The 25,207-nt window shown below is 38.3% G+C and overlaps 1 protein-coding gene across 1 annotated transcript in view; it reads left to right on the forward strand.

Annotated features, from left to right (window-relative positions):
• Positions 1–25,207, forward strand: part of ZFC3H1 (zinc finger C3H1-type containing) — a 72,489-nt gene that overhangs the window by 14,242 nt on the left and 33,040 nt on the right. Inside the window, exons 4-13 of the mRNA XM_007537590.3 lie at positions 2,893–2,957; positions 7,105–7,303; positions 8,007–8,230; positions 9,073–9,196; positions 14,691–14,788; positions 17,560–17,769; positions 17,952–18,116; positions 22,091–22,228; positions 22,380–22,501; positions 23,586–23,735. Of these exons, the coding sequence (XP_007537652.2) occupies positions 2,893–2,957; positions 7,105–7,303; positions 8,007–8,230; positions 9,073–9,196; positions 14,691–14,788; positions 17,560–17,769; positions 17,952–18,116; positions 22,091–22,228; positions 22,380–22,501; positions 23,586–23,735 (1,495 nt within the window). The remainder of the gene's footprint in view (positions 1–2,892; positions 2,958–7,104; positions 7,304–8,006; positions 8,231–9,072; positions 9,197–14,690; positions 14,789–17,559; positions 17,770–17,951; positions 18,117–22,090; positions 22,229–22,379; positions 22,502–23,585; positions 23,736–25,207) is intronic.

The following is a 25,207-nucleotide window of genomic DNA, read 5'->3' on the forward strand; positions in this document are numbered from 1 at the left end:
CACCTTCACCACTGCGCTACCGCCCGATCCTGTTCTTTTCCTATTTTAACAACACTCTTAGCTGTGCCATCAAACTTAAATTCTTACTGGTCACCTTTTTCCCCATTTCTTTGAACAGCTTTTCTTTTTTTTTTGTTTTATTTTATTTTATTTATTTATTCCCTTTTGTTGCCCTTATTGTTTTATTGTTGTAGTTATTATTGTTGTTGTCGTTGTTGGATAGGACAGAGAGAAATGGAGAGAGGAGGGGAAGACAGAGAGGAGGAGAGAAAGATAGACACCGCCTGTGAAGTGACTCCCCTGCAGGTGGGGATCCGGGGTTCGAACCGGGATCCTTATGCCGGTCCTTGTGCTTTGCGCCACCTGAGCTTAACCCGCTGCGCTACAGCCTGACTCCCTGAACAGCTTTTCTAAGATTTTTTTCCCTCATGCGTCTACTTAACCTTTTATCTTTGTTATCAGCCTATAGGGTTTTTTTTTTTTTTCCTGTTTTGGACTCAGTTTTCAATTTTTTACCTTCTGATTGTAAATTTATATCCATATTACTTTAATTTCAGTTCTGCTTTGAGCAAGTGATGACCATTGTGCTATTATGGCTACTTTGCTTTAACTCATTCCATTTAATTTATTTAATAGGACTATAGCTAGAAAACTTAACTCTAGTTATCATAAATTTTTACCTAGAAAATTTCTTCAGATTCACTGTTGCCTGGGAACATGATAGGAATGCACACTCTCAGGCCATACTCTGGATTTACTGAATCAGGTCTTTTCAGTTTATGAAATGCTTTTCACCTGTGATGACATTTTTTGTTTCCCTCCAGGGTTATTGCTGGGGCTCAGTGCCTGCACTACAAAACCACTGCTCCTGAAGACCTTTTTTTTTTCCCTGTTGTTGGATAAGACAGAGAGAGGTTGAGAAGGGAGGGGGGGAGAGAGGGGGAGAGAAAGATGGACATCTGCTACAGACCTGCTTCACCGCTTGGTGGGGAGCCGGGGCTCGAACTGGTATCCTTACGCTGGTCCTTGTGCTTTGCGCTATGTGTGCTTAACCTGGTGAGCTACCACCCAACCACTGATTTTTTTTTTTTTAATTGACATCAGGGTTATCACTGGGGCATAGTATGGGCCTAGACAGCCTTTTATTTTTATTTATTTACTTATAGAATCAGAAATTGAGAGGGAAGGGGGAGATGGGGAAAGAGAGACACCTGCAACACTGCTTTACCTCCCAGCAGGTGGGAGCCAGGGACTGCATAACTTGTGACTTTTTTAAAAAGATTTTACTTATTTATTTATGAGAAAGATAGGAGATAGAACCAGACATCACTCTGGCTCATGTGCTACCGGGAACAAACTCAGGACCTAACGCTTGAGAGTCCAAAGCTTTATCACTGTGCCACCTCCCGGACCACACTCACTTGTGACTTCTTAACTGTTTTTGTCCTTACTGTTCTATTTTTCTTGAAGATAGGTTTTATCAATTATTATGGTTTTAACTGCCACCTATAGTCTTTTAATTATCTGCCACACAGTCTAGAGTTGCAGGAAACTTTTAAAAATTATTTTTAAAATTTTATTTGTGATTAATAGTGTATTGTAAGATTATACTTCACCATCAAAGTTCTGTGCTCCTGCCCTCCCAGCAATGACCACCATACTTCTCACAAAGCTTTTTTTTTTAAAAAAAATTATACTTATTTACTTATTCCCTTTTGTTGCCCTTGTTTCATTGTTGTAGTTATTATTACTCTTGTCATCATTGTTGGATAGGACAGAGAGAAATGGAGATAGGAGGGGAAGACAGAGAGGGGGAGAGAAAGACACCTGCAGACCTGCTTCACCGCCTGTGAAGTGACTCCCCTGCAAGTTGGGGAGCCAGGGCTCGAACCGGGATCCTTATGCTGGTCCTTGCGCTTGGCGCCAAGTGCACTTAACCCATTGTGCTACAGCCTGACTCCCCTCACAAAGCTTTAAAGACCGTTTGTTTGCTTCTGTTTTTTAAAAATGTTTATTTATTCCCTTTTGTTGCCCTTGTTTTTATTGTTGTAGTTACTATTGTTGTTATTGATGTCTTCGTTGTTGGATAGGACAGAGAAATGGAGAGAGGAGGGGAAGACGGGGAGAGAAAGATCGACACCTGCACACTTGCTTCACCGCCTATGAAGTGACTCCCCTGTAGGTGGGGAGCTGGGGGCTTGAACTGGGATCCTTATGCCTGTCCTTGCGCTTTGTGCCACGTGCGCTTAACCCACTGCGCTACCGCCCAACTCCCTGTTTGTTTCTATTTTATGTATATTTGGGGAAGTTCATGTGTGTCATTTCTCTGAATTCTTCATATGAGTAAAACCATCTGGGAGTTATCTTTCATCTCTTTGATTGTTTTTCTAAGCATAGTCACATCCATTTCTATTCATTTTGTTCTAAATGTCACAAAATTGTCTTTTTTGACTGTAGAGTAGTATTCCATGGAGTATATATCCCATAACTTATTTAGTCATCTGTTGATGGGCATTTGGCTGCTTTCACTCCTTGGCTATTGTGATTAATGCAAATAATTGTGTTATAGAAACCTGCGAGTAGGAGAACACTCAACTATTTTGTTAGGTCTACTAAACAAAAACCTGTATTTATAATCTTTGAGATCTGTTAATCTGAAATTTATGATAAGTACTCTTTTTAACAATATGTGGTGCTTATAAGGTACCTGCTATTTTAAAGATACTACCTTAAAGGGTAATGCTAATACTGTCGATAGATGAGATCTTACTCTGTTTATGATTTAATGAGAAAATGAAACTTTGGAAATAATTACTACTAAATGTAATATTTCAGATTGAATGCAACTATATTTTATAGAGTATTCAAGGTATGCTGCTTTGTTTTTAAAAGGGTTAGAAGAAAAGGAGCAGAATTTAACCAGAAGAATTAGTGCCTCAGATATTCTATCTGAAAAGGTAAAGTTAATTACTTTATGGTGTTGGTATCTCTGTAGGATGCATTATTATATTGCTTTGCTCTGTTATTTCAAAAGAGATATTCTAGTTGGTTTCCAGTTTTTCTATATTCATTTGGATATAACTCCTTTTAAAAATACTTATCTTTTAATGAGTGAGAAATATTGAGAGACAGAAATGGAGACACCACAGCATTTAACTCAGTTCTGGATTATGGTGGTACTGGGGAGTGAACCTGGGACCTAAGAGCCTTAGGTATTAGAGTCTTTTGCATAACCATTAAACTATCTCCCAGCCCTAGATGTAATTCTTTTTTTTTTTAAATTTATTCCCTTTTGTTGTCTTTGTTATTTTATTGTTGTAGTTATTATTGATGTCCTTGTTGGATAGGACAGAGAGAAATGGAGAGAGGAGGGGAAGACAGAGAGGGGGAGAGAAAGATATACACCTTTAGACCTGCTTCACTGCCTGTGAAGCGACACTCCTGCAGGTGAGGAGCCAGGGGCTTGAACCGGGATCCTTATGCTGGCCCTTGCTCGTGCAGTTAACCTGCTGCACTACCGCCTGACTCCTATTAGATGTAATTCTTAATGATAAAATTTGCAGGGCTAAAAAAAAAAAATCTGCAGGGCTGTTTTGAGTTATTTTTGTACTGGGATTATTAAAGTTATATATAATCAACATATATTTACATAGGTAATCTTTTTGTTTATTTTTTAAAACTTTAATAGAAATGTTCTTTTCCTGTTCTTTGGGAAAACCTTAGAATTAGACTTTCGGGTGGGGGTGGATAGCATAATGGGTATGCAATTATGCAGAGACTCCATGCCTGAGGCTCTGAAGTCCCGGGTTCAATCCCCCAGCACCACCATAAGCCAGAGCTGGGCAGTGCTCTGGTGTTTATCTCTCTCTCTCTCTGCATCTCTCTTAAATAAAATATTTTTAAAAAAAAGAATTAGACTTTCACTGAGTATCCAATTATAGTTCTTATTCATGTCATCTATTCTCTGTGTTAATTGGTGAGATTCAGGAAGATAAAGTACAGAAACATCAAGCACCATGTTCTTTTTTTAAAAAATGTATTTATGAATCAGTGAGAGAGAGAACCAGAGCTTCATCACTCTGGCACGTGATGCCGGGGATTGGACTGCAAACCTCTTATTTGAGAATCCCAGTACTTTATCTGTTGTCCCTCTTGGGGCTGCATTGTAATTGGCACTCAGAAAGAATTTGAGCCTTCATTTGTTGAATTTGAGATCTGAAGTATCTGTTTATTCTATTGAAATTTCAGTTTTTATGAATAAATTGAAACGGGTGAAAGAGCTTTAGGCGAAGATGATACTGAATTTAACAATGGTAATATATCAGATAGTCTTGTAGGTACACATATCCGTAAATATGTTTTGAATGTCCTTATAGTAATCCCACAATTAAATTGATGTTATTTATTTTATAGATAAGGCAAGACTTGTATGGGTAAGTTAAGTGTATGCTTAAAAATGATATGTGTTTGAAGGATTTCATTTTAAAAATTTTAATGTTTATGTGCCTAAAGTGATATTTTATTCTTTTTTTTTTCCCCCTTAACCAGAGCACTGCTCCGCTCTAGCTTAGAGTGATGCTGGAGATTGAAAACCTGGGACTTTGGAGCTTCAGGCCTGAGAATATTTTTGCATAACCACTATGCTATCTCCCCCATATACTATGTTTAATTTTTTTTATTGTTTTTATTTATTTATTGGATAGAGACAGCCAGAAATCAAGTGGGAAGGGAATGAAAGGGATAGAGAGACAGAGACACCTGCAGCACTGCTTTACCACTTGCAAAGTATTCCCCCCACAGGTGGGGCATATTATGCTTTTAAATCCACTGCTCTAGCCACTGTACTACCACCTAGGCCACTGCAATCAGTTTTTTGTTTGTTTTTGGTTTTTGCCTCCACGATTATCGCTGGGCCACAATGCTTGTACCACAAATCCACTGCTCCTGGTGGCCATCTTTTTCCACTTTTGTTATTTGTTGTTGGATAGGACAGAAATTTAGAGAGGAGGGGGAGATGGAGCGGCAGAGAAAGATAGAAACCTGCCGACCTGCTTCACCACTTGTGAAGCGACTCCCCTGCAGGTGGGGAGCTGGGGGCTCAAACAGAGATCTTTGCACTGCATACTATGTGTGCTTAACCCAGTGCACTATGCACCCATCAGTTATTTTTTCATTTGAAGAAGTTAGTCTATAAAAGTAACCAGAGCCTGTTAAGTCTCAATTCAGGTTCAATAATAGTTTTATTTTACTTAAGCTTTCTAGATCATTGTCCAACAGAATTTTTCTGGGGCTAGGGATATAGCAGAATGGTTATGCAAAGAGACTTTAATGCCTGAGGATCTAAGGTTCCAGGTTCAATCCCCTGCACCACCATAATCCAGAGCTGACAGTGCTCTGATCTCTCTCCCCTCTCTCTGTATTTCTCATTAAAAAAAGTATATATGAGTTTTCTGTAGTAATGGGAAGTTTCTTTTTAATATTTTTATTTATTTAGTTTTATTATTGGCTAGAGACAAATTGAGAGGGGAAAGGAAGATAGAGTGGGAAAGAGACAGAGACACTTGAAGCTCTGTTTCACCATTTGTGAAGCTCTTCCCCTGCAGGTGGGGACCAGGGGTTTGGACCTATGTCCTTGTGCACTATAACATGTATGCTTAACCAGGTGTGCCACCCACTGCCTGGTCCCCTATGGAAAATCTTTATATATATATGCATTTTTCAATATGGTGGCTATTAGCCATATATAGTACTATACTAAGCCCTTGAAATGTTATTAGTGTGGCTGAGAAATGAATTTTTAAAAAAATTGTTACTTATTTGTAAAATAAAAAATATTGACAAGACCCTAGGATAAGAGGGGTACAATTCTACACAGTTTGTACCAACAGAATTTTGTATCCTATCCTTTTCCTTGAAAGCTTTCCTATTCTTTATTCCTCTGGGAGCATGGACCCAGGGTCATGGGATGCAGAAAGTGGGAGAAATGAATTTTTATTTTTTATTTATTTAAAAAATATTTTTATATTTATTTTCCCTTTTGTTGCCCTTGTTGCTCTTTATTGTTGTAGTTGTTATTGATGTCATCATTGTTAGATAGGACAGAAAGAAATGGAGAGAGGGGGAGGGAAAGACACCTGCAGACCTGCTTCACTGCTTGTGAAGTGGTCCCTGTGCAGGTGGGGAGCTGGGGGCTCCAACTGGGATCCTTACTCTGGTCCTTAGACTTTGCACAACGTGCGCTTAACCAGCTGCATTATCACCCAACTCCCCCCCCTTTTTTTTTGCCTCCAGGGTTATCAGTGGGGCTCGGTGCCTGCACTATGAATCCACTGTTTCTAGAGGCTATTTTCTCCCCTTTTGTTGACGTTGTTGTTTATTGTTGCTGCTGTTATTATTATTGCTGTCGTAGTTGGATAGGACAGAGAGAAATGGAGAGAGGAGGGGAAGATAAAGGGGGAGAGAAAGACGCCTGCAGACCTGTTTTACCACCCTTGAAGTGATCCCCCCTGCAGGTGGGGAGCCCGGGGGTCGAACTAGGATCCTAACACCGGTCCTAGCGCTTCTCGTCATGTGCGCTTAACCCACTTAACCCATTGCGCCACCAACCAGCACCCTAATTTAGTGTTTTTATTTTATTTATGTTTGCCTTTTTTTAAAATTTTTATTTATTCCCTTTTGTTGCCTTGTTGATTTATTGTTGTAGTTATTGTTGTTGTTGATGTTGTCATTGTTGGATAGGACAGAGAGAAATGGAGAGAGGAGAGAAAGATAGACACCTGCAGACCTGCTTCACTGCTTGTGAAATAACTCAGCTGCAGGTGGGGTTATGTTTGCCTTTTAAATATTTACCTTAAAACTAGCTTTGAATTAAAATCTTATAAAAGATTTGACTTGTGGCTGGGTAAGTGGCTAAGTAGGTAGAGTGGAGGATGTGGATGTGAAGGCCATTGTTTCAGTCTCTAGCAAGGCATGTGACAAGAGCTGAGTGGGGCTGTGGTATCTCTGATACTTATTCATAAAATAAATCTTTTTTTTAAAAAAAGACGATGAAATCTTCAAGGTCAAATAATGGAATTTTTAAATTGCATTTTTTTTTTTTTAAAGAAACTTGGTGAAGATGAAGAGGAACTATCTGAACTACAGCTTCGCCTTTTAGCTCTTCAGTCAGCCAGTAAAAAATGGCAACAGAAAGAACAGCAGGTGATGAAAGAAAGCAAAGAAAAATTGACCAAGATGAAAACTGCACAGCAAAAAGTTAAAACCAGCACAAAAACACATTCGGCCAAAAAAGTTAGCACCACAGGTGATAAGTTTTGTTAAATTATTTTAATTGCTTTCCTATCCTCTGTGTTTTAGTTCAGAAATTACTCAGTTTGGGGAATTAGATGACCCTTATTGAGATGGCACTCCTAGTTGAACAGAATTTAGAAGAGCAGCTATATATATGGCTTAATGATAATGAAAATACATTTTTTTGGGAGTTGGGCGGTAGCACAGTGGGTTAAGTGCAGGTGACCCAAAGTGCAAGGACCTGCGCAAGGATCCCAGTTCAAGCCCTGGCTCCCCACCTTCAGGGGAGTCGCTTCACAGTGAACCAGGTCTGTAGGTGTCTATCTTTCTCTCCCCATCTCTGTCTTCCCCTCCTCTCCATTTCTCTCTGTCCTATCCAACAACTGATATCAATAACTACGATATCAATAACTACAACAATAAAACAAGAGCAACAAGAGGGAATAAATAAAGACTTTTTAAAAGAAAATACTTTTTTTAAAAAAAGATTTTATTTATTTATGAGAAAGAGAGAGGGAGAGAGAAATAGAGAGAACCAGACATTACTCTGGTACATTTGCTGGCCGGGGATCAAACTCAGGACCTCATGCTTGAAAGTCTAATGCTTTATCCACTGCACCACTTCCCAGACCACATGAAAATACATTTTATTTATTTATTTTTAATAAAATTATAACCCTAAAAGATACTGGTTCTTTTGTATTTTTCATTTAAAGCTAAACAAGCTTTGAGGAAACAGCAAACAAAGGCATGGAAGAAATTACAACAGCAAAAAGAACAGGAAAGGCAGAAAGAAGAAGATCTGCGAAAACAAGCTGAAGAAGAAGAGAGAAGGAAAAGAGAAGAAGAGATCAGAAAAATTCGAGATCTCTCAAATCAGGAAGAACAGTACAATCGATTCATGAAATTGGTTGGTGGAAAGAGGAGATCAAGAAGTAAAGTAAGAAAAAATATAAAATCAAAACACTACTGAAATTTAAGTGTCTTTATGATCTTTTATTTATGCAACCAAGAAAAAGTACAAAATCTTTTTGTTTGTGAGAGTTTGACATAATATTCCTATTGGGAGGAAGTTAGTGAGAATGAATCATATTTAGTAAAAGAAATAAGAAAGGAAATCATAATTAGCAAAGCCTGTTCTTAAAATTTTTCATAATTTTCTATTAAATTAAGATTAATAATTGGTAGTGGGACTTATTTTGAATGTGACTGTTCTCTTAAGAACAGAATTTCATAAGTTTATTTTTAGTAGTGCATTTTGAAGTGTGATATGTTTAATAGATATTGATTGGTTTAGAAATATTACATTATTATACCCAAATAGCCTTGAATTTTTTTCTTATTATCTTTATTTATTTATTGAATAGAGACAGAAATTGAGAGGTAAGGGGAAAATAGAGACAGATACCTGCAGCCCTTCTTCACCACTTGAAAAGCTTTTTCTCTACAGGTGGGGACTGGGGGCTTGAACCCAAGTCATGGTATTTACAAAATTATCATTTTATTGAGCTATAACTGAATAATGAGTGGCATAACTAACTGGGGAATTTTGTCTGTAGGAGTTTTACTGTTTTCCATTTTCTGACAGTTTTAAAATTTTAATCATAGCATACTTGTCCTATGTATTGCATTTCTCAAATCAGATATGATAAACAAGTTTAATTGAACCACTACTGTTTTTGATACTATCTCTATGAATATAACTGTTATTTAATCATTTATGGATTAAAAATAGATTAAGAAAGAGAATGTTTTGAAACTAAAAGCATTTTGTGTAATTAGTCTTCAGATCCTGACCTGAGACGATCCTTAGATAAACAACCAACCGATAGTGGAGGGAGTATTTATCAATATGATAACTATGAAGAAGTTGCTATGGATACAGATAGTGAAACCAGTTCTCCAGGTAGGAGCCAAACCTTTAAAACATTTGTATAATCAGAATTATTAGAGAACAGTCATGAAACCTTGAAAGAAATGTGTAATAAGAAATGAAGCCAAGTTGCTGTTGGATTGTACAACTATAGACATTATTTGGTGGTGTAAAAAATTTCAAGTGTAAACCTCAAATGTAAAGTTCATTAACCTTCTAAATATTTCTTTCCAGATAGCATTTGCATTTTAAAAAGGCAGTGTTTAACCTCTTCTATTTAACCTAAAATGTGAAAACTGGGAAAGATGAGAATACTGCTTTAAAAAAAAATAACAAGACCAGCATAAAAGCTCATTTGAATAGTGTGCTGTTTTGCCATTTGCGTGAGCCAGGTTCTAGTCCAGCTTCACCACAGTGAAGGAAGCTTCAGTACTATGTTGTCTTTCACTCTCTCTCTGCCTTCCTGTCTCTCTTAGTGTCACTCTAAAAAAAAAAAAAAAAGCAAAATACAACACACAACAAAATCTTTATCTAGAGTATGTATTTTTAAAGCTTTATTTCATTTTTATATTGTGGGGGGAGGAGGAGAGTAAGCATTATTCTGGTATATGCAGTACCTGGGATCTAATTTGGGACCTCCTGGGCCAGGTGGTGGTGTACCTGGTTGAATGCACGTGTTACAATGCACAAGGACCTGGTTTCTCCCCCCCCCCCCCCCCCCCGTCCCTACCTGCAGGGGGAAAGCTTTGTGAGTGTTGATGCAGGGCTGCAGATCTCTCTGTCTTCTCTGTCTTCCCCGCCTCTCTCAATTTCTGGCTGTTTCTATCTAATAAATATATAAAGATAATAAAAGAAATTTAGACATTTAAAAAAAGCTTTATTTGGGACGTCACACAAAAATCCCACATGCTATTTTTTTTTTTTGGTCACCTCTGGACTCCTATAAATTTCTTCTTCTCCTTCTCCTCCTCCTCCTCCTTTTCCTTCCTCTTTTTTTTTTTTTTTTTACCAGAGCACTGCTCAGCTTTAGATTACGGTGGTACTGTGGATTGAACCTTTAACTTTGGAGCCTTAGGCATGAGAGTCCCTTTGTATAACCATTATGCTATCTACCCCTGTCCCATATAAATTTCTTCATAACCAAGATAATTTTGTATTTTACTGAAAAATAATTGCCTTCCACTTTCTATTGATGGTGCTTGGTAGGAATTTGGGGATGGAGAGGAATATGAATGCCATTTTAAGGAGAGACTGGTTAGAGTTTGTTGGGAGTATACCTCAATTAGATTGCATATTCTTGGATATGACTATCCTTGAGGCCTGTAGTCTTTTAGCTTTAGTTGATATTCATAAGCTATTGGTACTGCGATCTATAACTTTTTTTTTTGCCTTCAGGGTTATTGCTGGGGCTTGGGGCCTGCACCACGAATCCACTGCTCCTGGGGGCTTTTTTTTTTTTCCCTTTTGTTGCCCTGGTTGTTTTATCGTTGTTGTGGTTATTATTATTGCTATTGATGTCATTGTTATTGGATAGGACAGAGAAAAATCAAGAGAGGAGGGGAAGACAGAGAGGTGAGAGAAAGACACCTGCAGACTTGCTTCACCACTTATGAAGTGACCCCCCCTACAGGTGGAGAGCCTTATACTGGTCCTTGAGCTTTGTGCCACCTGTACTTAACCCGCTGCGCCTAACCCCCAAGGTCTATAACTATTAAAACGTATTTGAATGAGACAGACAACTGAATTTTAGTTGGTAGTCAAAACACTGGAATATGCCTGAAGAACACAGGATCAGTATATTTCTCCTGTGGTGGCCAGGTGCGGGGAGGTAGATAGCATAATGGTTATACAAAGAAATTTTTCATGCCTGAGGCTCGGAAGTACCAGGTTCAATCCTGCCCACACCTCCATAAATCAGAGCTGCTCAGTGCTCTGGTGAAACTAACAAAACAACCCCCCCAAAAAAACAAAACAAAAAACAGTATTTTGCTGCCTAGGAGATGGTACAGTGGATAGTGATGGACTATAGACATGAGATCCTTAGCTCATCTCCACCATCACATGTGACAAAAGTATGCTCGGGTTTTCCCCTCATCTCTCATTAATAAATGAATCTTTTGAAAATTTATAGAGAGGGCAGGGGTAGATAGCATAATGCTTATGCAAAGACACTCTCATGCCTGAGGTTCTGAAGTCCTAGGTTCATTCCTCCCCCCACCCTCACCACCATAAGCCAGAAGTGAGTGGTGCTCTGGTTAAAAAAGAAAAAGAAAGAAAAATATAGAGAATGTGCTGTCTAATCAGCTTTGTCAAATTTTAACTTTTTGCCATATTCACTGCAGATACTTTTTTAAGTGGCAGTATCTTCTAAAGGTCAGTGTGTATGCAAGTAGTATCATTTGGGCCAGAAGGTATGTAGATAATACTCATATTGACTTGAGACAATTGGGACCAAAGACAGAGCATTGGATTTATGGCTATATAGTTATTAGGTAGCAAGAGTAGTTGCTTTTGAAAAATTTACTTGTGATTAATAGTATGTTACAAGATTGTAGGATTACAGTGTATAGTTCTATGCCACACCCATCACCAGAGTTCTGTTATCTCCAGCCTTCCACCTCCCAAAGATAGCCACTATAGTTTTCATAAGTCTTAGAAACAGTTTGCTTGCTTCTGTTTTTGTCTTATCTCAAAATCTTTTTTTTTAATGTCACCATCATTTATTGGGTAAATAAAAAGTATAGGCTCTTGCTTTTAATTTCTTTAAAGCAAAGCCAGTGAGATTAGAGACTAAGTACACATATTCTCTTGAAAATAGAAACATAAATTAATTTTAACTAACAATTAGGCACTTAAAATGTAAAATGGCAATTTGAATTACAAACTATAGTTGCACTCTTAAAAGTCCTCCAAAAGGTCATTATTATTATTCACAAACATAAATAGCATAAGCATAGAAAACAAAGATAATTTTTTCTTAAAAAGCAAACCTGAATTCAAGGCCTGGGTGGCAGACTGGTGATTAAGGTACAGTGGGGAGAAGAACTGAGCTTGGAAATTTACACATATGATCAGAACACAAGCATTGAACAAGACGATTCCAGTCAGATACAGTGTGTATCGTAATGAAAAACCTATGTAAGGAAGATAATCAATTCTAGACCAAAACTTTTACTTGACAACAAGGCACTTAACACACTCAAACAGTACAGTAAATTTCAAAAGAATGCAGTTAGTTACCACTTGAATCTTGTAAGACTATTTCTTTTGTAAATATACTGTAACAAAACCATACGTTTTGCAGCATTAATCATTGGATAGGACGTAAATTAATGCATTCCAAGTTGGCAACTCTATTAGCTTATGTTTACAGTTTCTTTTCCTTTCAAGGACAGTTTTGAATAATCCCACAATCCCATTCTCCTTCATGATTCATTTAGAGCACAGCGTAAAACAAATCAATGAGTTAAAAAAACAAACAAAAAAACCAATCAGGTGAGTATCAATAAAAAACAACAACAAACATCTTTGGGTACCTCAGATGTGATTTTCAGTGTTCAGATATTGAAGTCAAGAGCACTTATTACTAGGTGAAATATTTTTAGCAAGTCAAAGAAGTGGAGATTATTGTAACACAATGATATAAAACCACCGGGGACCTTTAGATACAAATAGAGGAACCTTTCATCAGAGGGCATATTTCTTATAATATGTGCAATTTATAAATGTAAACTCTTGTATTCAGAAATTCCTTCTTACACTTCCTTACACCACAGGAAAGTGTGTTAAGACTGGCTTAATTTTTTAATGCTTTACAGTGCAAAACAAAAGCAAGGAACTTAAAAAAAACGTTTGTAATATTCAAGGAACAAGATCTGAATTTTCAGTTAAAAAGGGAAATTGCAGGACTTTCTTAAAACAAAAACAAGTCATAGCAAAGACAGCCACCTCAGATATCCATAGTACGCCATGTTATAAAGGGAGACAATGATTGTGACAGTGTTTTTCTCCAATTCTTACGTATCTTGTTTTCTAGATTCCACATATGAGTGAAAACCATCTGGTCGTTGTCTTTCATCTCTTATTTCACTAAGCGTAATCACCTCTAGTTCCATTCATTTTGTCCCAAAGGTCACAGTATCATTTTTTTTTTTTATTGGAGAGTAGTATTCCATGAAGTAACATATCCCATAACTTCTTTAGCTTGTTATCTTTTTTTTTGTTGTTGTTATGTTTATTATTATTTTTTTCTTTTTTCTCTTTTCTCTTTTACTTTTTAGCCAGTCATCTGTTGATGGACATTTAGGCTGCTTCTTGTCTTTGGCTATTGTGAGCAATGCAGCTGTGAACATAGGGGTGTGTATATGTCTCTTCATATTAGTGTTTCAGTGTCCTTTGAAAATGCCTAATAGTGGTTATCACTGGATCATGAGTTAATTCCATTTTTATTTAAGGACTCTCCATATAGTCTTTTATTAAAATGGCATTTACTTATTTATTTTTGCCTCCAGGGTTATCACAGGGGCTCCATGCCTACACTACAAATCCACTGCTCCTGGCATCCATTTGTCATTTTTATTGAATAAGACAGAGAGAAATGGAGAGAGGAGGGGAAAATAGGGGAAGAGAAAGATAGACATCTGCAGACCTGCTTCACCGCTTGTGAAGTGACTGCTCCTGCAGGTAGGAAGCCAGGGGCTCCAACCAGGATCCTTGCATGGGTCTTTATGCTTCACAGCCATGTGCTCTTAACCCTGCTGTGCCACCACCCCACCCCCTTCTCCATGTAGTCTTCCAAAGGGACAAGAGCAGTCTCTTAATGTGTTGTATTTTACTGAACCTTAAGAAGCTACTAAAGGTAAAATTTGAAATTATTTTCATCTACTACCAAAGAATAAGAAATTTTAATAGTCTCAAGATACATTGATGCTATTGTAGACTTACTAAAATGTGAGGAAAGGTTATTTTATTGACTATGGTAGGTAGGTCATTTCATCCCTAATTCTACTTATTTTGTTTACAGCTGAAGTAGTCCATTTCTTCATTTTTATTCTTTAACGTCACATGAAGGGGATGAAGTCTATGACGTGATTAGTGTGCGCATGTGCTTGCACACACACACACACACACACCACATTTATTCTACATTTTATTTGTTTAGGGTACTTGAGTAGATTTAGGGAAATTCTTTTATTTTATTCTTTATGTTTTAAAAGAGAGGATGTTTATAATATTCTGCTCTGTTCTCTTTTACTACTATTAGGTAAAAAGTGGAATAAAGTAGAAAATTTCAAGTAACTGAGTGCCAGCCGAAGTATAAGGCTAATTTCATGATCATAGAAGAAGGCAATTTTAAATAAGTAGACGTAGTATGATGGAGGTTAACATTTTATTAGAGATAAATAAAATCTATTTTTCAGTCCAACTATATATATATATGTCTTTAGATATAAGTTTTACTTATTCTTGTTGAAGTATTTATTGCTAAACTCTTTTAATTTTTTTACTTGTTTATTTTTTAATACAGCTCCTTCACCAGTGCAGCCACCATTTTTCTCTGAATGTTCATTGGGGTATTTTTCTTCAGCACCATCTATTTCTTTGCCTCCTCCACCTCAGGTTTCTGTAAGTGAGAATCCTCCTAAGAAAAATATGTTGTGTTGTTTCTTTCCTACTTTGTTTTGAGAAACTGGCTGATAATTAGATTTCAAGAAAGCTTGAAAAATTAGAACTATATATTAAAATTAATAGCTATGGAGTCAAATCTGTGGAACAATTGATTATTTATTGACAGTTGATCCATATGTAGTTTTTTCCTAGCTTATTTTAAATTTACATTGACTTTCTTTTTAAAATGTATCTTATTAACACAAGATGGCATGTGTGTGTGGGGGGGGGTTGAGAAGGGAGAAAGAGGGAGAGGGAGAGAACCAAAACATTTATTCTGCCACATGGCATGGCATACTAGAAGATCGAATTTGGAATTGCTTGCTTCTAAGCACCCTGCTCATTGCACCACCTCCTGTGCACACTACTTTTTTTTTTTTTTCTAAATGTCCAACCAGCTTTCTTGTTTTTGCTCCTTGCTTTTTTTTACTAGTAATTACTCAGAAAATTTGCCAAGTAGAATTATCTACTGTTTTGAATTATCTTTTTGGATATTGGAATCGAGTGCATTTAGGATGCTTCTAAAAATCTACAATTTTTGCTTTCTCCTCTTTTAATCAACATAGTAATTTTTACTTTGAAAATTCACAAAAATGGGCCGGAAGTTAGCTTATTCAGTAGAGTATATACCTCACAGAGCATGAAGATCTGGGTTTAAGCACTAGCACTACATGGGGCACAGGGGGAGATATGTGGATGTAAAGGAGTGCTGTGGTGTTTCCTCTGTCTCTCTCTTTTCTTCACTACCTCTTTTCCCTCCCTCTTTATCAACAAAAGTATAGAAAATTGGAGGCCTCTTATGCACATACATATATGTGTACAACCTTAAAATCCAGCTGTCACTGGCTAATTAAATAAATAAATCAGTAAAAGAAAATTTTTTTTTCCTATTTTCCATTTGAAAGAACTAACACTTGCCCATAAAACAATAGGAAGTGAGGTAATCATGTAAAAATTCACAAGTTTTTTTCGGTTGGGTTGTTGGGAAAGTCATGTTATATATTTTTTATATGTTTCTATGTAAAAATGTGTCCTGGCTTTTCGAACAACCCAGTAAGTGGAGAGAACTACTGCAGAGACCAAACAGGTTCTCTCTCAGTGTATTTGAGGGTACCTTGCAATTTCACAGTAATTTCTAGGTAAACAGCTTTCCTTGGAAGCTTAAGGTGAGGGGAACACTAGAGCAGAGGTTGAGTACACAAACATTTTTTTTCTTTTTTTAAATATTTATTTATTCCCTTTTGTTGCCCTTGTAGTAGTTATTGTTGTTATTGGCATTGACATTGTTGGATAGGAGAGAGAGAAATGGAGAGAGAAGGGAAAGACAGAGAGGTGGAGAGAGAAAGACACCTGCAGACCTGCTTCACTACTTGTAAAGCGACTCCCCTGCAGGTGGGCAGCCCAGGGGATTGAACCGGGATTCTTACACCGGTCCTTGCGCTTTGTGCCACCTGCGTTTAACCTGTTGCTCTACTGCCTGACTCCCCATTTTTTCTTTCTTGAAATGTTTTCTATTAGGAAATGGAGAACAAATCAGGTAAATGCCAAGGGAAATACTGCACTATTCCTAGTGCAAAAGTATACTCAAACTGAAGGATTTTTATTAACCACTTTCCAAGAATTTTCAGACAGTAGTGTTTTTAATTCAGGCACCACTCTATTTTATTAGTGAATCTTGACCTCTTGTATTTTCTTGTGTGTTACTGATCAACTGTCTTCTCAGTGTTTAATTCTTTTTTTAAAAAAGTTTATTCTTGTTTTATATATTGTTTAAATTAAATTATATACATTTACTTATTTATTGGATAAAGACAGAGAAATTTAGAAGGGACACAGAGAGGGAAGGAGAAAGAAACTTGCCGCGCTGCTTCACTGCCCATGAAGCTTCCCCCTGCAGGTAGGGACCCAGGTGTTTGAACCCAGGTTTTTGCACATTGTAGCATGTGCCCTTTAGCAGTTGTGCCACTGCCCAACCCCTCCCAGTATAGCTCTGCTATGCTTTGTTATTTTTATGGCCACCATGGTTATTGCTGGGGATTGGCGCCTACACATGTCCACTGCTCTCCGAAGCTGTTTTGCACTTATTTCCTTTATTTTATTTTTATTTGATAAGACAGATAGAAGTTGAGAGAGAAGAGGGAGATGGACACACAGAACGAAAGATACTACCTCTTCATTAGACCTGCTTCACTGCTTATGTGAAGTGAGTGGGGGCTTGAACCCAGTCCTTATGCACAGTAATGTGTGCACTCAATCAGGTATGCTACTGCCTGGCTTCCTTAGCATGTAATTAAAATATTCTGGATATTTATCAGAATCCTTTGGTTTCTAATTTTTGTTGTTTTATTTAAATATCATATATCCTTGCTTTTCAGTCTGCTAATTTTAGACAGTTACCAAGTATAAAAGACCCTATAAAATTTGACTTCTGTACTCTTTCAGTTTCTAAGTGAATATAAGAATTGGAAGGAAGTTTATAATTACCTTGAAATTTATAAAGTAAATGTCTGGGTGTTGTTGACTTTTACATTTACTTTTCCTCTGCTAAATTTTGAATTCTTATTTAAAAAAATTTTTTTTTAGATTTATAGCACACTTCACTAGTTTACAGCTAACATAACATTTATCTCATTCTCATTCTGATTTCATGTTAAAATTAGAGTTCAGTATTTGGATTTGATAAAATTTGCATTGTAATTATGCTTTTTTTTTTTTTTTTAATTCATCAGTCTATACCACCTTTGAACCAGCCTTATGTGGAAGGCTTGTGTGTTCCTCATGAACCTCTACCTCCTCCACCACCACTACCACCTCTCCCACCAGAAGATCCAGAGCAGCCTCCAAAACCACCTTTTGCAGATGAGGAAGAAGAGGAAGAAATGCTGCTTCGAGAAGAGCTACTTAAGTCTCTAGCTAATAAAAGAGCTTTTAAACCAGAGGTAAGGTATTTAAACCTCTAGATGGTGCCCTTGAGCTTATTTTTAAGGTGCCCTTTCCTCTGCTCATTTGGGATCCATTAGACTTTTTAGTAAGATGAGATAAGTTAAAACTAATTTGCTGAAGGGTTTTAATGGACTTTTTTTAAAATTTAAAAATGTTTCTTATATGTGTTTTTATATAGGAAACGTCCAGTAACAGTGATCCACCTTCACCTCCAGTTCTGAACAATTCACAGCCTGTGCCAAGAAGCAATCTATCAATAGTCAGTATTAATACTGTATCTCAGCCTAGGATACAGAATCCAAAGTTTCACAGAGGACCTCGTCTTCCACGAACTGTAATCTCGGTAAAAACAGAATATATTTTTAAGGGTCTGAGTATTTACTTTATGAAAGAGAGATTCAGGTATAGTTTTTCTCCTGTCATGTGCTGCTAGGTCTGGAACTTGGGAACTTAGAATGAAAACCTTGGATAGAACAGCTGAGCCACCTTCCTAACCACTGTTATTCAAATAGCTTGTGTGAAATTCATAGGAAGCATTATGGTTTTCTTCCTCAACTCTTATCTCTGTAGATACAGAGATTCACATGTAAATACAGCTTTCTTTATTTTTATTTATTTGCCACTAGGGTTATTGCTAAGGCTTGGTGCTTGCATGGCCCCATCATTCTTAGTGACTTTGTTTATTTATTTATTTTTGATAGAGAGAAACTACTGCCCTATTCCACTTGATAATGCTCCTGCCTTCTTTATAACCTTTAAAGATTTATTTCATGTGAGAGAGGAGCTGTTCTGTGCTGGGGATTACACTAGGATACTAAGGCATTCAAGTCTTGTGCTCTCTGATCTGGGCAGTTTCTACCATTCAACAATGGAGAATAATGATTAAAAAAATTTTTTTTGTGTATTATCTTTATTGGATAGAGACAGCCAGAAATCGAGAGGGAACTGGGCAGTAGAGAGGGAGAGAGTCAGACACCTGCAGCCCTGCTTTATCACTCACAAAGCATTCCTCCTGCATGTGGGGGCTGGGAGCTTGAACTCAGGTCCTTGTGCATTGTAGCATGTGCGCGTAACCAGTGCACCACCACCCAGTTCCTTTAATGATATATTTTTTTTTTGTGAAGCATTATTTTCATTATAGTATTATACTTTCCCCTGCCTCCTCCTCTTCTCCCCTCCCTTCTCCTCCCCTCTCCTCCCCTCCCCTCCCCTCTCCTCTCCTATTCTCCCCTCCCCTCTCCTCCCTATCCCCTCCCCTCCCTTCTCTCTTCCTCCCTTCCCTCCTCTCCTCCCTTCCCTCCTCTCCTCCTCCCTTCCCTCCCCTTCCCTTTCCCTTCTCTTCCTTCCCTTCCCTCCCCTCCCCCCTCCCCATCTCCCCTCCCTTCCTCTCCTCCTCCCTTCCCTCCTCTCCTCTCCTCCTTCCTTCCCTCCTCTCCTCTCTTCCCTCCCCTTCCCTTTCCCTTCTCTCCCTTCCCTTCCCTCTCCTCCCCCCCTTCCCCTTCCCTTCCCCATCTCCCCTTCCTTCCTCTCATCTCCTCTCCTCTTTTCCCCAGAGCACTGCTCAGCTCTGGCTTGTGGTGGTGGTGGGGGATTGAACCTGAAACTTCAGAACCTCAGGCACGAGTCTCTTTGCATAACTATTATGCTATCTACCCCCACTCTGCCATTCCTTTTTACTTTGTTTATATATTTATTATTATTATTATTATTATTATTATTACCAGAGCACTGCTCAGCTCTGGCTTACGGTGGTGCAGGGGACTGAACCTGGGACTTTGTTACCTCAAGCATGAGAGTCTGTTTGCTTAACCATTATGCTATCTACCCCTGTAGATATTTATTTATTTATTTTAAACAAGACCTCACACATGTACATTTGCATTGCTCCAGACCACTTTTTCATTCAAATAGATACTTCCTCTGGTGCTATATATGTGCCATGTGATGCTGGGATTCAAACCTGGGTCTTAAGCATGACAAAGTGTGTACCCTATCAAGTGATCTCTCTTCAGGTTTTTTTTTTTTTTGTCTGTTTATTTGATAGACACAGCCAGAAATCTAGAAAGGGGGAGATAAAGAGGGAGAGAAGCAGAGGACACCTGCAGCCCTGCTTCACTTGCAGAGCTTTCCCCCTGCAGGGAGGGACCAGAGGTTCTAAGCTGGCCTTGTGCATAGTAACATGTGCACTCAACCAGGTGTGCCACCACCAAGGTCCTCTCCAGTCTTAATTTAGTCAGTAAACATAATTCAGGCCACTAAGATTTTCTGTCTGAGCCAATTTTAGCAAAATGTGCTTTTTTCTTTAGTTCTCTCATCACTGTTTATACATAGCTCATCGTATTTTCTCAATTAACAATTATAATGGAATAATTCATAATCTTTATTAAGGAGATACAACTTGCATTTTCTCTCTACCTTGTTTTCTAATGGCTTTAAAGTAAAAAAAGTGAGGGAGGGAGTAGACAGTGGAAAGGAGTACAGAGAGGTTTGGAGACCCCAGTTTATGATGGTAGAAGAGGACTTTATTTGGTGGTGGGAGAGATGTAAAGATACCTGTTGTGGGGAGAAAATTGTACTTGTGACAACACCTGTCTTGTAAGTCACCATTTTACTAATAAAACAATAAATAATATGAAATCACTAATAGAAAGAGAAATGAGCAAAGCTAAGTTCAAATTTTATACTCCTACCCCCCCCTTTTGCCTCCAGGGTTATTGCTGGGGCTCAGTGCCTGCACTATGAATCCACTGCTCCTAGAGGCTATTTTTCCCCCTTTTGTTGCCCTTGTATTGTTGATGGTGGATAGGACAGAGAGAAATCGAGAGAGATGGGGAAGACGGAGAAAGACAGCTGCAGACCTGCTTTGCTGCTTGTGAAGTGACCCCCTTGTAGGTGGGGAGCCGGGGGCTTGAACCAGGATCCTTTCCATGTTCGGTTAACCTGCTGAGCTACCAGCCCCGCCCATTTTTCTTTTAAAGTAAATCAACTTTAGGGAGTTGGAAAAAATAAAACTTATTGAAGAAGGTTATTTATTGTAGTGCCTAGAAAGACTAAACCAGGGCTTGGCAATAGCATAATGGTTGTGGCAGATTGATTTTCATGGCTGAAGCACCAAAGGTCTCAAGTTCAATCCCCAGAATCACCGTAAGCCAGAGTTGAGCAATGCACTGGTAAAATAAATAAATAAATAGTGAGAATATAGAATATTTTATGTTTGAAGTATATAACAAATATAGGTGGAATGGGAAGAAGTTAGTTATGGGGTTCAGGTGGTGGCACACCGGGTTAAGTGCACATGTTACCATGCCCCAGGACCTGGGTTCAAGTCTCTGGTTCCTGCCTGCAGGGGGAAAGCTTCATAAATGGTGAAGCAGTGTTGTAGGTGTCTGTCTGTCTTTCCTTTTCTATCCCCCTTCCTCTCAATTTCTCTCCTTCCTATTAAATTGAATAAAGCTTTATAACCAGCAAGAACTATAGACAGTCTACTTAGAGATCTTTATTCTTTTTTTTTATTAAAAATTTTTTAAATAATTTTAAAAAATTATTTATTTATTTACCCTTTTGTTGCCCTTGTTGTTCTTTATTGTTGCTGTAGTTATTGTTTTTATTGATGTCGCTGTTGTTGGCTAGGACAGAGAGAAATGGAGAGAGGAGGGGAAGACAGAAAGGGGGAGAGAAAGAGAGACACCTGCAGACCTGCTTCACTGCCTGTGAAGCGACCCCCCTGCAGGTGGGGAGATGGGGGTTTGAACCGGTATGGTCATCCACCCTTGCGCTTTCTCACCTCTTGTACTTAAACCCACTACGCTATCGCCTGACTCCCAGAGATCTTTATTCTTTTTTTTTTTTTAGGGTTTTTTTTTTTTTTGCCTCCAGGGTTATTGCAGGGGCTCGGTGCCTGCACTACAAATCCACTGCACCTGGAGTCCATTTTTTCCCTTTTGTTGCCCTTGTTTATCGTCGTTGTTGTTATTACTGTCATTTTTGTTGGATAGGACAGACAGAAATGGTGAGAGGAGAGGAAGACAGAGAGGGGGATAGAAAGACAGACACCTGCAGACCTGCTTCACCGTCCGTGAAGTGACTTCCCTACAGGTGGGGAGCCAGGGGCTGGAACCGGTATAGTTTCTCCGGTCCTTGCACTTCATGCCATGTGCGCTTACCCTGGTACGTTACCGCCGGACTCCCAGAGATCTTTATTCTTATAGATTGAAATTCAAAGACGTTAATTGACTTGCCCAAGGCCATATAGTTCATTGTGGTAGTACTAAGAAAAGATACTTTGTCATCCAGAATGACAAACATATTTCTTTGTAGCTTCCAAAGCATAAATCAGTGGTCGTAACACTAAATGATTCAGATGACAGTGAATCTGATGGAGAAGCTTCCAAGTCAACAAATAGTGTTTTTGGTGGATTGGAGTCCATGATTAAAGAAGCAAGACGAACTGCTGAGGTAAGTAGAAATAGTAGAGAATGGTTTAAAACTTTAATTAAAGGAAAGTTGTGTACATAGTTGTTCTTCATACTAGGAAATGTATTGCTTTGGAATTGTGTTAAAGTATATGGCAAAGATTTTGATCTGGTTGGCTCCACATGTTTTCTAGCAAGCTTCAAAACCGAAAGTACCTCCAAAATCTGAGAAAGAAAATGACCCTATGCGAACACCTGAAGCTTTGCCTGAAGAAAAAAAGATTGAATATAGATTGTTAAAGGAAGAGATTGCCAAGTAAGTGACATTTTATGTAGTAATCTATAAAGATAGGACTATTTTTAAAAATTATCCTTAGACTGTATATATCTTATTTGCATTTGGGAATGAGTGATGTTCGTATCTTAGTTGCAGTATTAATGTTCTTAGTAATTATTAGCTCACACAGGCCAGAATACATTGATGTATGTGTAACAAGACACAATTTTTTTCCCTTTTGTTGCCCTTGTTGTTTATTGCTATTGTTGTTATTGCTGTTGTTGAATAGGAGAGAAATCGAGAGAGGAGGGGAAGACAGAGAGGGGAGAGAGAGAAAGACACTGGCAGACCTGTTTTCTCCGCTTGTGAAGCGAACTCCCTGCAGGTGGGGAGCCGGGGACTCAAAACAGTATCCTGATGCCAGTCCACGCGCTTAACCCACTGCGCTACTGCCCGGCTCCCAAGACACAATTTTTTAAAGTACACATTTAAAAAATTTATTTATTGAATAGAGGACGAGAGAAATTGATACAAATGGGGGAGAGAATAAGAGTGAGAGAGACACCTGCAGCACTGCTTCATGTCGTTACGCTTTCCCCCCTGCAGGTGGGGACCAAGGGCTTTTCCCTGGGTCCTCACTCACTATTAAGTGCACTCAACCAGGTGTGCCACCACCCAGCTCCAAATAATACATTTTTTTTTTCTCCTCCAGGGTTATTGCTGGACTCGGTGCCTGCACCATGAATCCACCGCTCCTGGAGGCCATTTTTTCCCCCTTTTTGTTGCCCTAGTTCTTGCAGCCTGGTTGCGGTTATTATTGCCATTGTTGACGTTGCTTTGTTGTTGGATAGGACAGAGAGAAATGGAGAGAGGAGGGGAAGACAGAGAGAGAGGGGAGAGAAAGATAGACACCTGCAGACCTGCTTCATGCCCGTGAAGCGACTCCCCTGCAGGTGGGGAGCCAGGGGCTCCAACCAGGATCCTTTCGCCGGTCCCTGCGCTTTGCGCCACGTGCGCTTAACCCACTGCGCCACCGCCCAACTCCCAAAAGAATACATTTTTAAAGAGGAATTTCTGCTTATTCTTTTGTCTAATTCATTAATCGTCATTGATTGTTTTTTAGTCGAGAGAAACAACGTTTGATCAAGTCAGATCAGCTAAAGACAAGTTCATCATCTCCAGCAAACTCTGATGTGGAAATTGATGGGATTGGCAGAATTGCAATGGTTACTAAACAGGTTACAGATGCTGAAGCAAAACTCAAAAAACATAGGTGAGCTTCATTATTTTTCTTTATTTTTTAAATTGGATACAGACAGTGAAATTGAGAGGGAATTAGTAAGACACCTGTAGCACTGTTTCACCATTTAATGAATTCTCCCCTTGCAGGTAGGGACTGAGGGCTTGAACCTGGGTCCTTGCTCATTGTAATAAGTGAGCTTAACCAGGTGCATCCACTTCCTGGTCCCTGAGCCTCATTGTCTTTTTTAAATACTGCATTTATATACCTCTACTCTAAACACCTTGAAATTATTACTAAACTGTTTAATGGTTTTTGCTCATATCAGTATTTCTGAGTCATGTTTGCTAGTTTTCTTTTTGGTGTACAACTGGGAAGTTCTATCAAAGATGCTGAGACTGTTCCTTGACCTGTTTAGTAACTGATTAGTCAGTTTTTAAACTTCATACCTTGACAGTAAAAATGATTACAAATTAACCAGTGTGGAAAATCATGAAAACAAAGAGCTTTTGGTTTATAAAATAAATTGAAAATGCACTCTTCAATACTACTAATTCAAGAAGGGTGGAAATTTATCATTTTATTTCTGACATTTCAAATACATTGGTACTCTAATTTTTAATCATGAAAAACAACATAACGTATTGTAAGTTGCTAATACTTTTATACTATCTTAAAGAGATGGTGACTGAAGTTCTTATGTGAAGTATTCCTTATGGGGAGACAACAGGCTAATACAGGAAGCTCTGAGTTTCCAGGTTAAGTTCTTAGCACTACCTTAAGCCAGAGCTCAGCAGTGCTCTAGTCTCGGTATCTCTCTCTCACTCTCTCCCCCTCCCTCTCTCTCATTAAAATAAATGAAATATTTAAAAAATATATTTATTTATTTCCCTTTTGTTGCCCTTGTTTTACTGTTGTAGTTGTTGTTGATGTTGTCATTGTTGGATAGGACAGAGAAAAATGGAGAGAGGAGGGGAAGACAAGAGAGGGAGAGAAAGATAGACACCTGCAGACCTGCTTCACTACTTGTGAAGCGACTTCCCTGCAGGTGGGGAGCAAGGCTCGAACTGGGATCCTTCTGCTAGTCCTTGCACTTTGCGCCACGTGCACTTAACCCGCTTTGCTACCGCCTGACTCCCATAAAATATTTTTAAATAAGTATTCAAGAGCTTGTCTATTTTCATTTGTCATTAGGAAGTTAGACGGCATTTTGAACAAAATGCATTAAATAATATTTTTTAAGTGCTGTCAATTTTTAGTTCATTCTGACTATCCTATTTTAAGACATCTTAAGATATACCATTTTATGTATTACTAAGAAAGAAAACATGCTACCAGTTAAACTGACACAGTAATACTAAGGCATCCTAATGTTGGAAATCTGGAAACTGTATTTGATGGAGGAAAGAGTGGTCACAATCTCCAAAATCATCAATGGGAAATTGTATTTCAAGTGCTTTATAGAAGTTAAATTTATTTTGATTTCAGATCTTTAATAATTTTCA

The sequence above is a fragment of the Erinaceus europaeus genome, chromosome 7 (assembly GCF_950295315.1).
Source record: "Erinaceus europaeus chromosome 7, mEriEur2.1, whole genome shotgun sequence".
Classification (NCBI taxonomy): Eukaryota; Metazoa; Chordata; class Mammalia; order Eulipotyphla; family Erinaceidae; genus Erinaceus; species Erinaceus europaeus.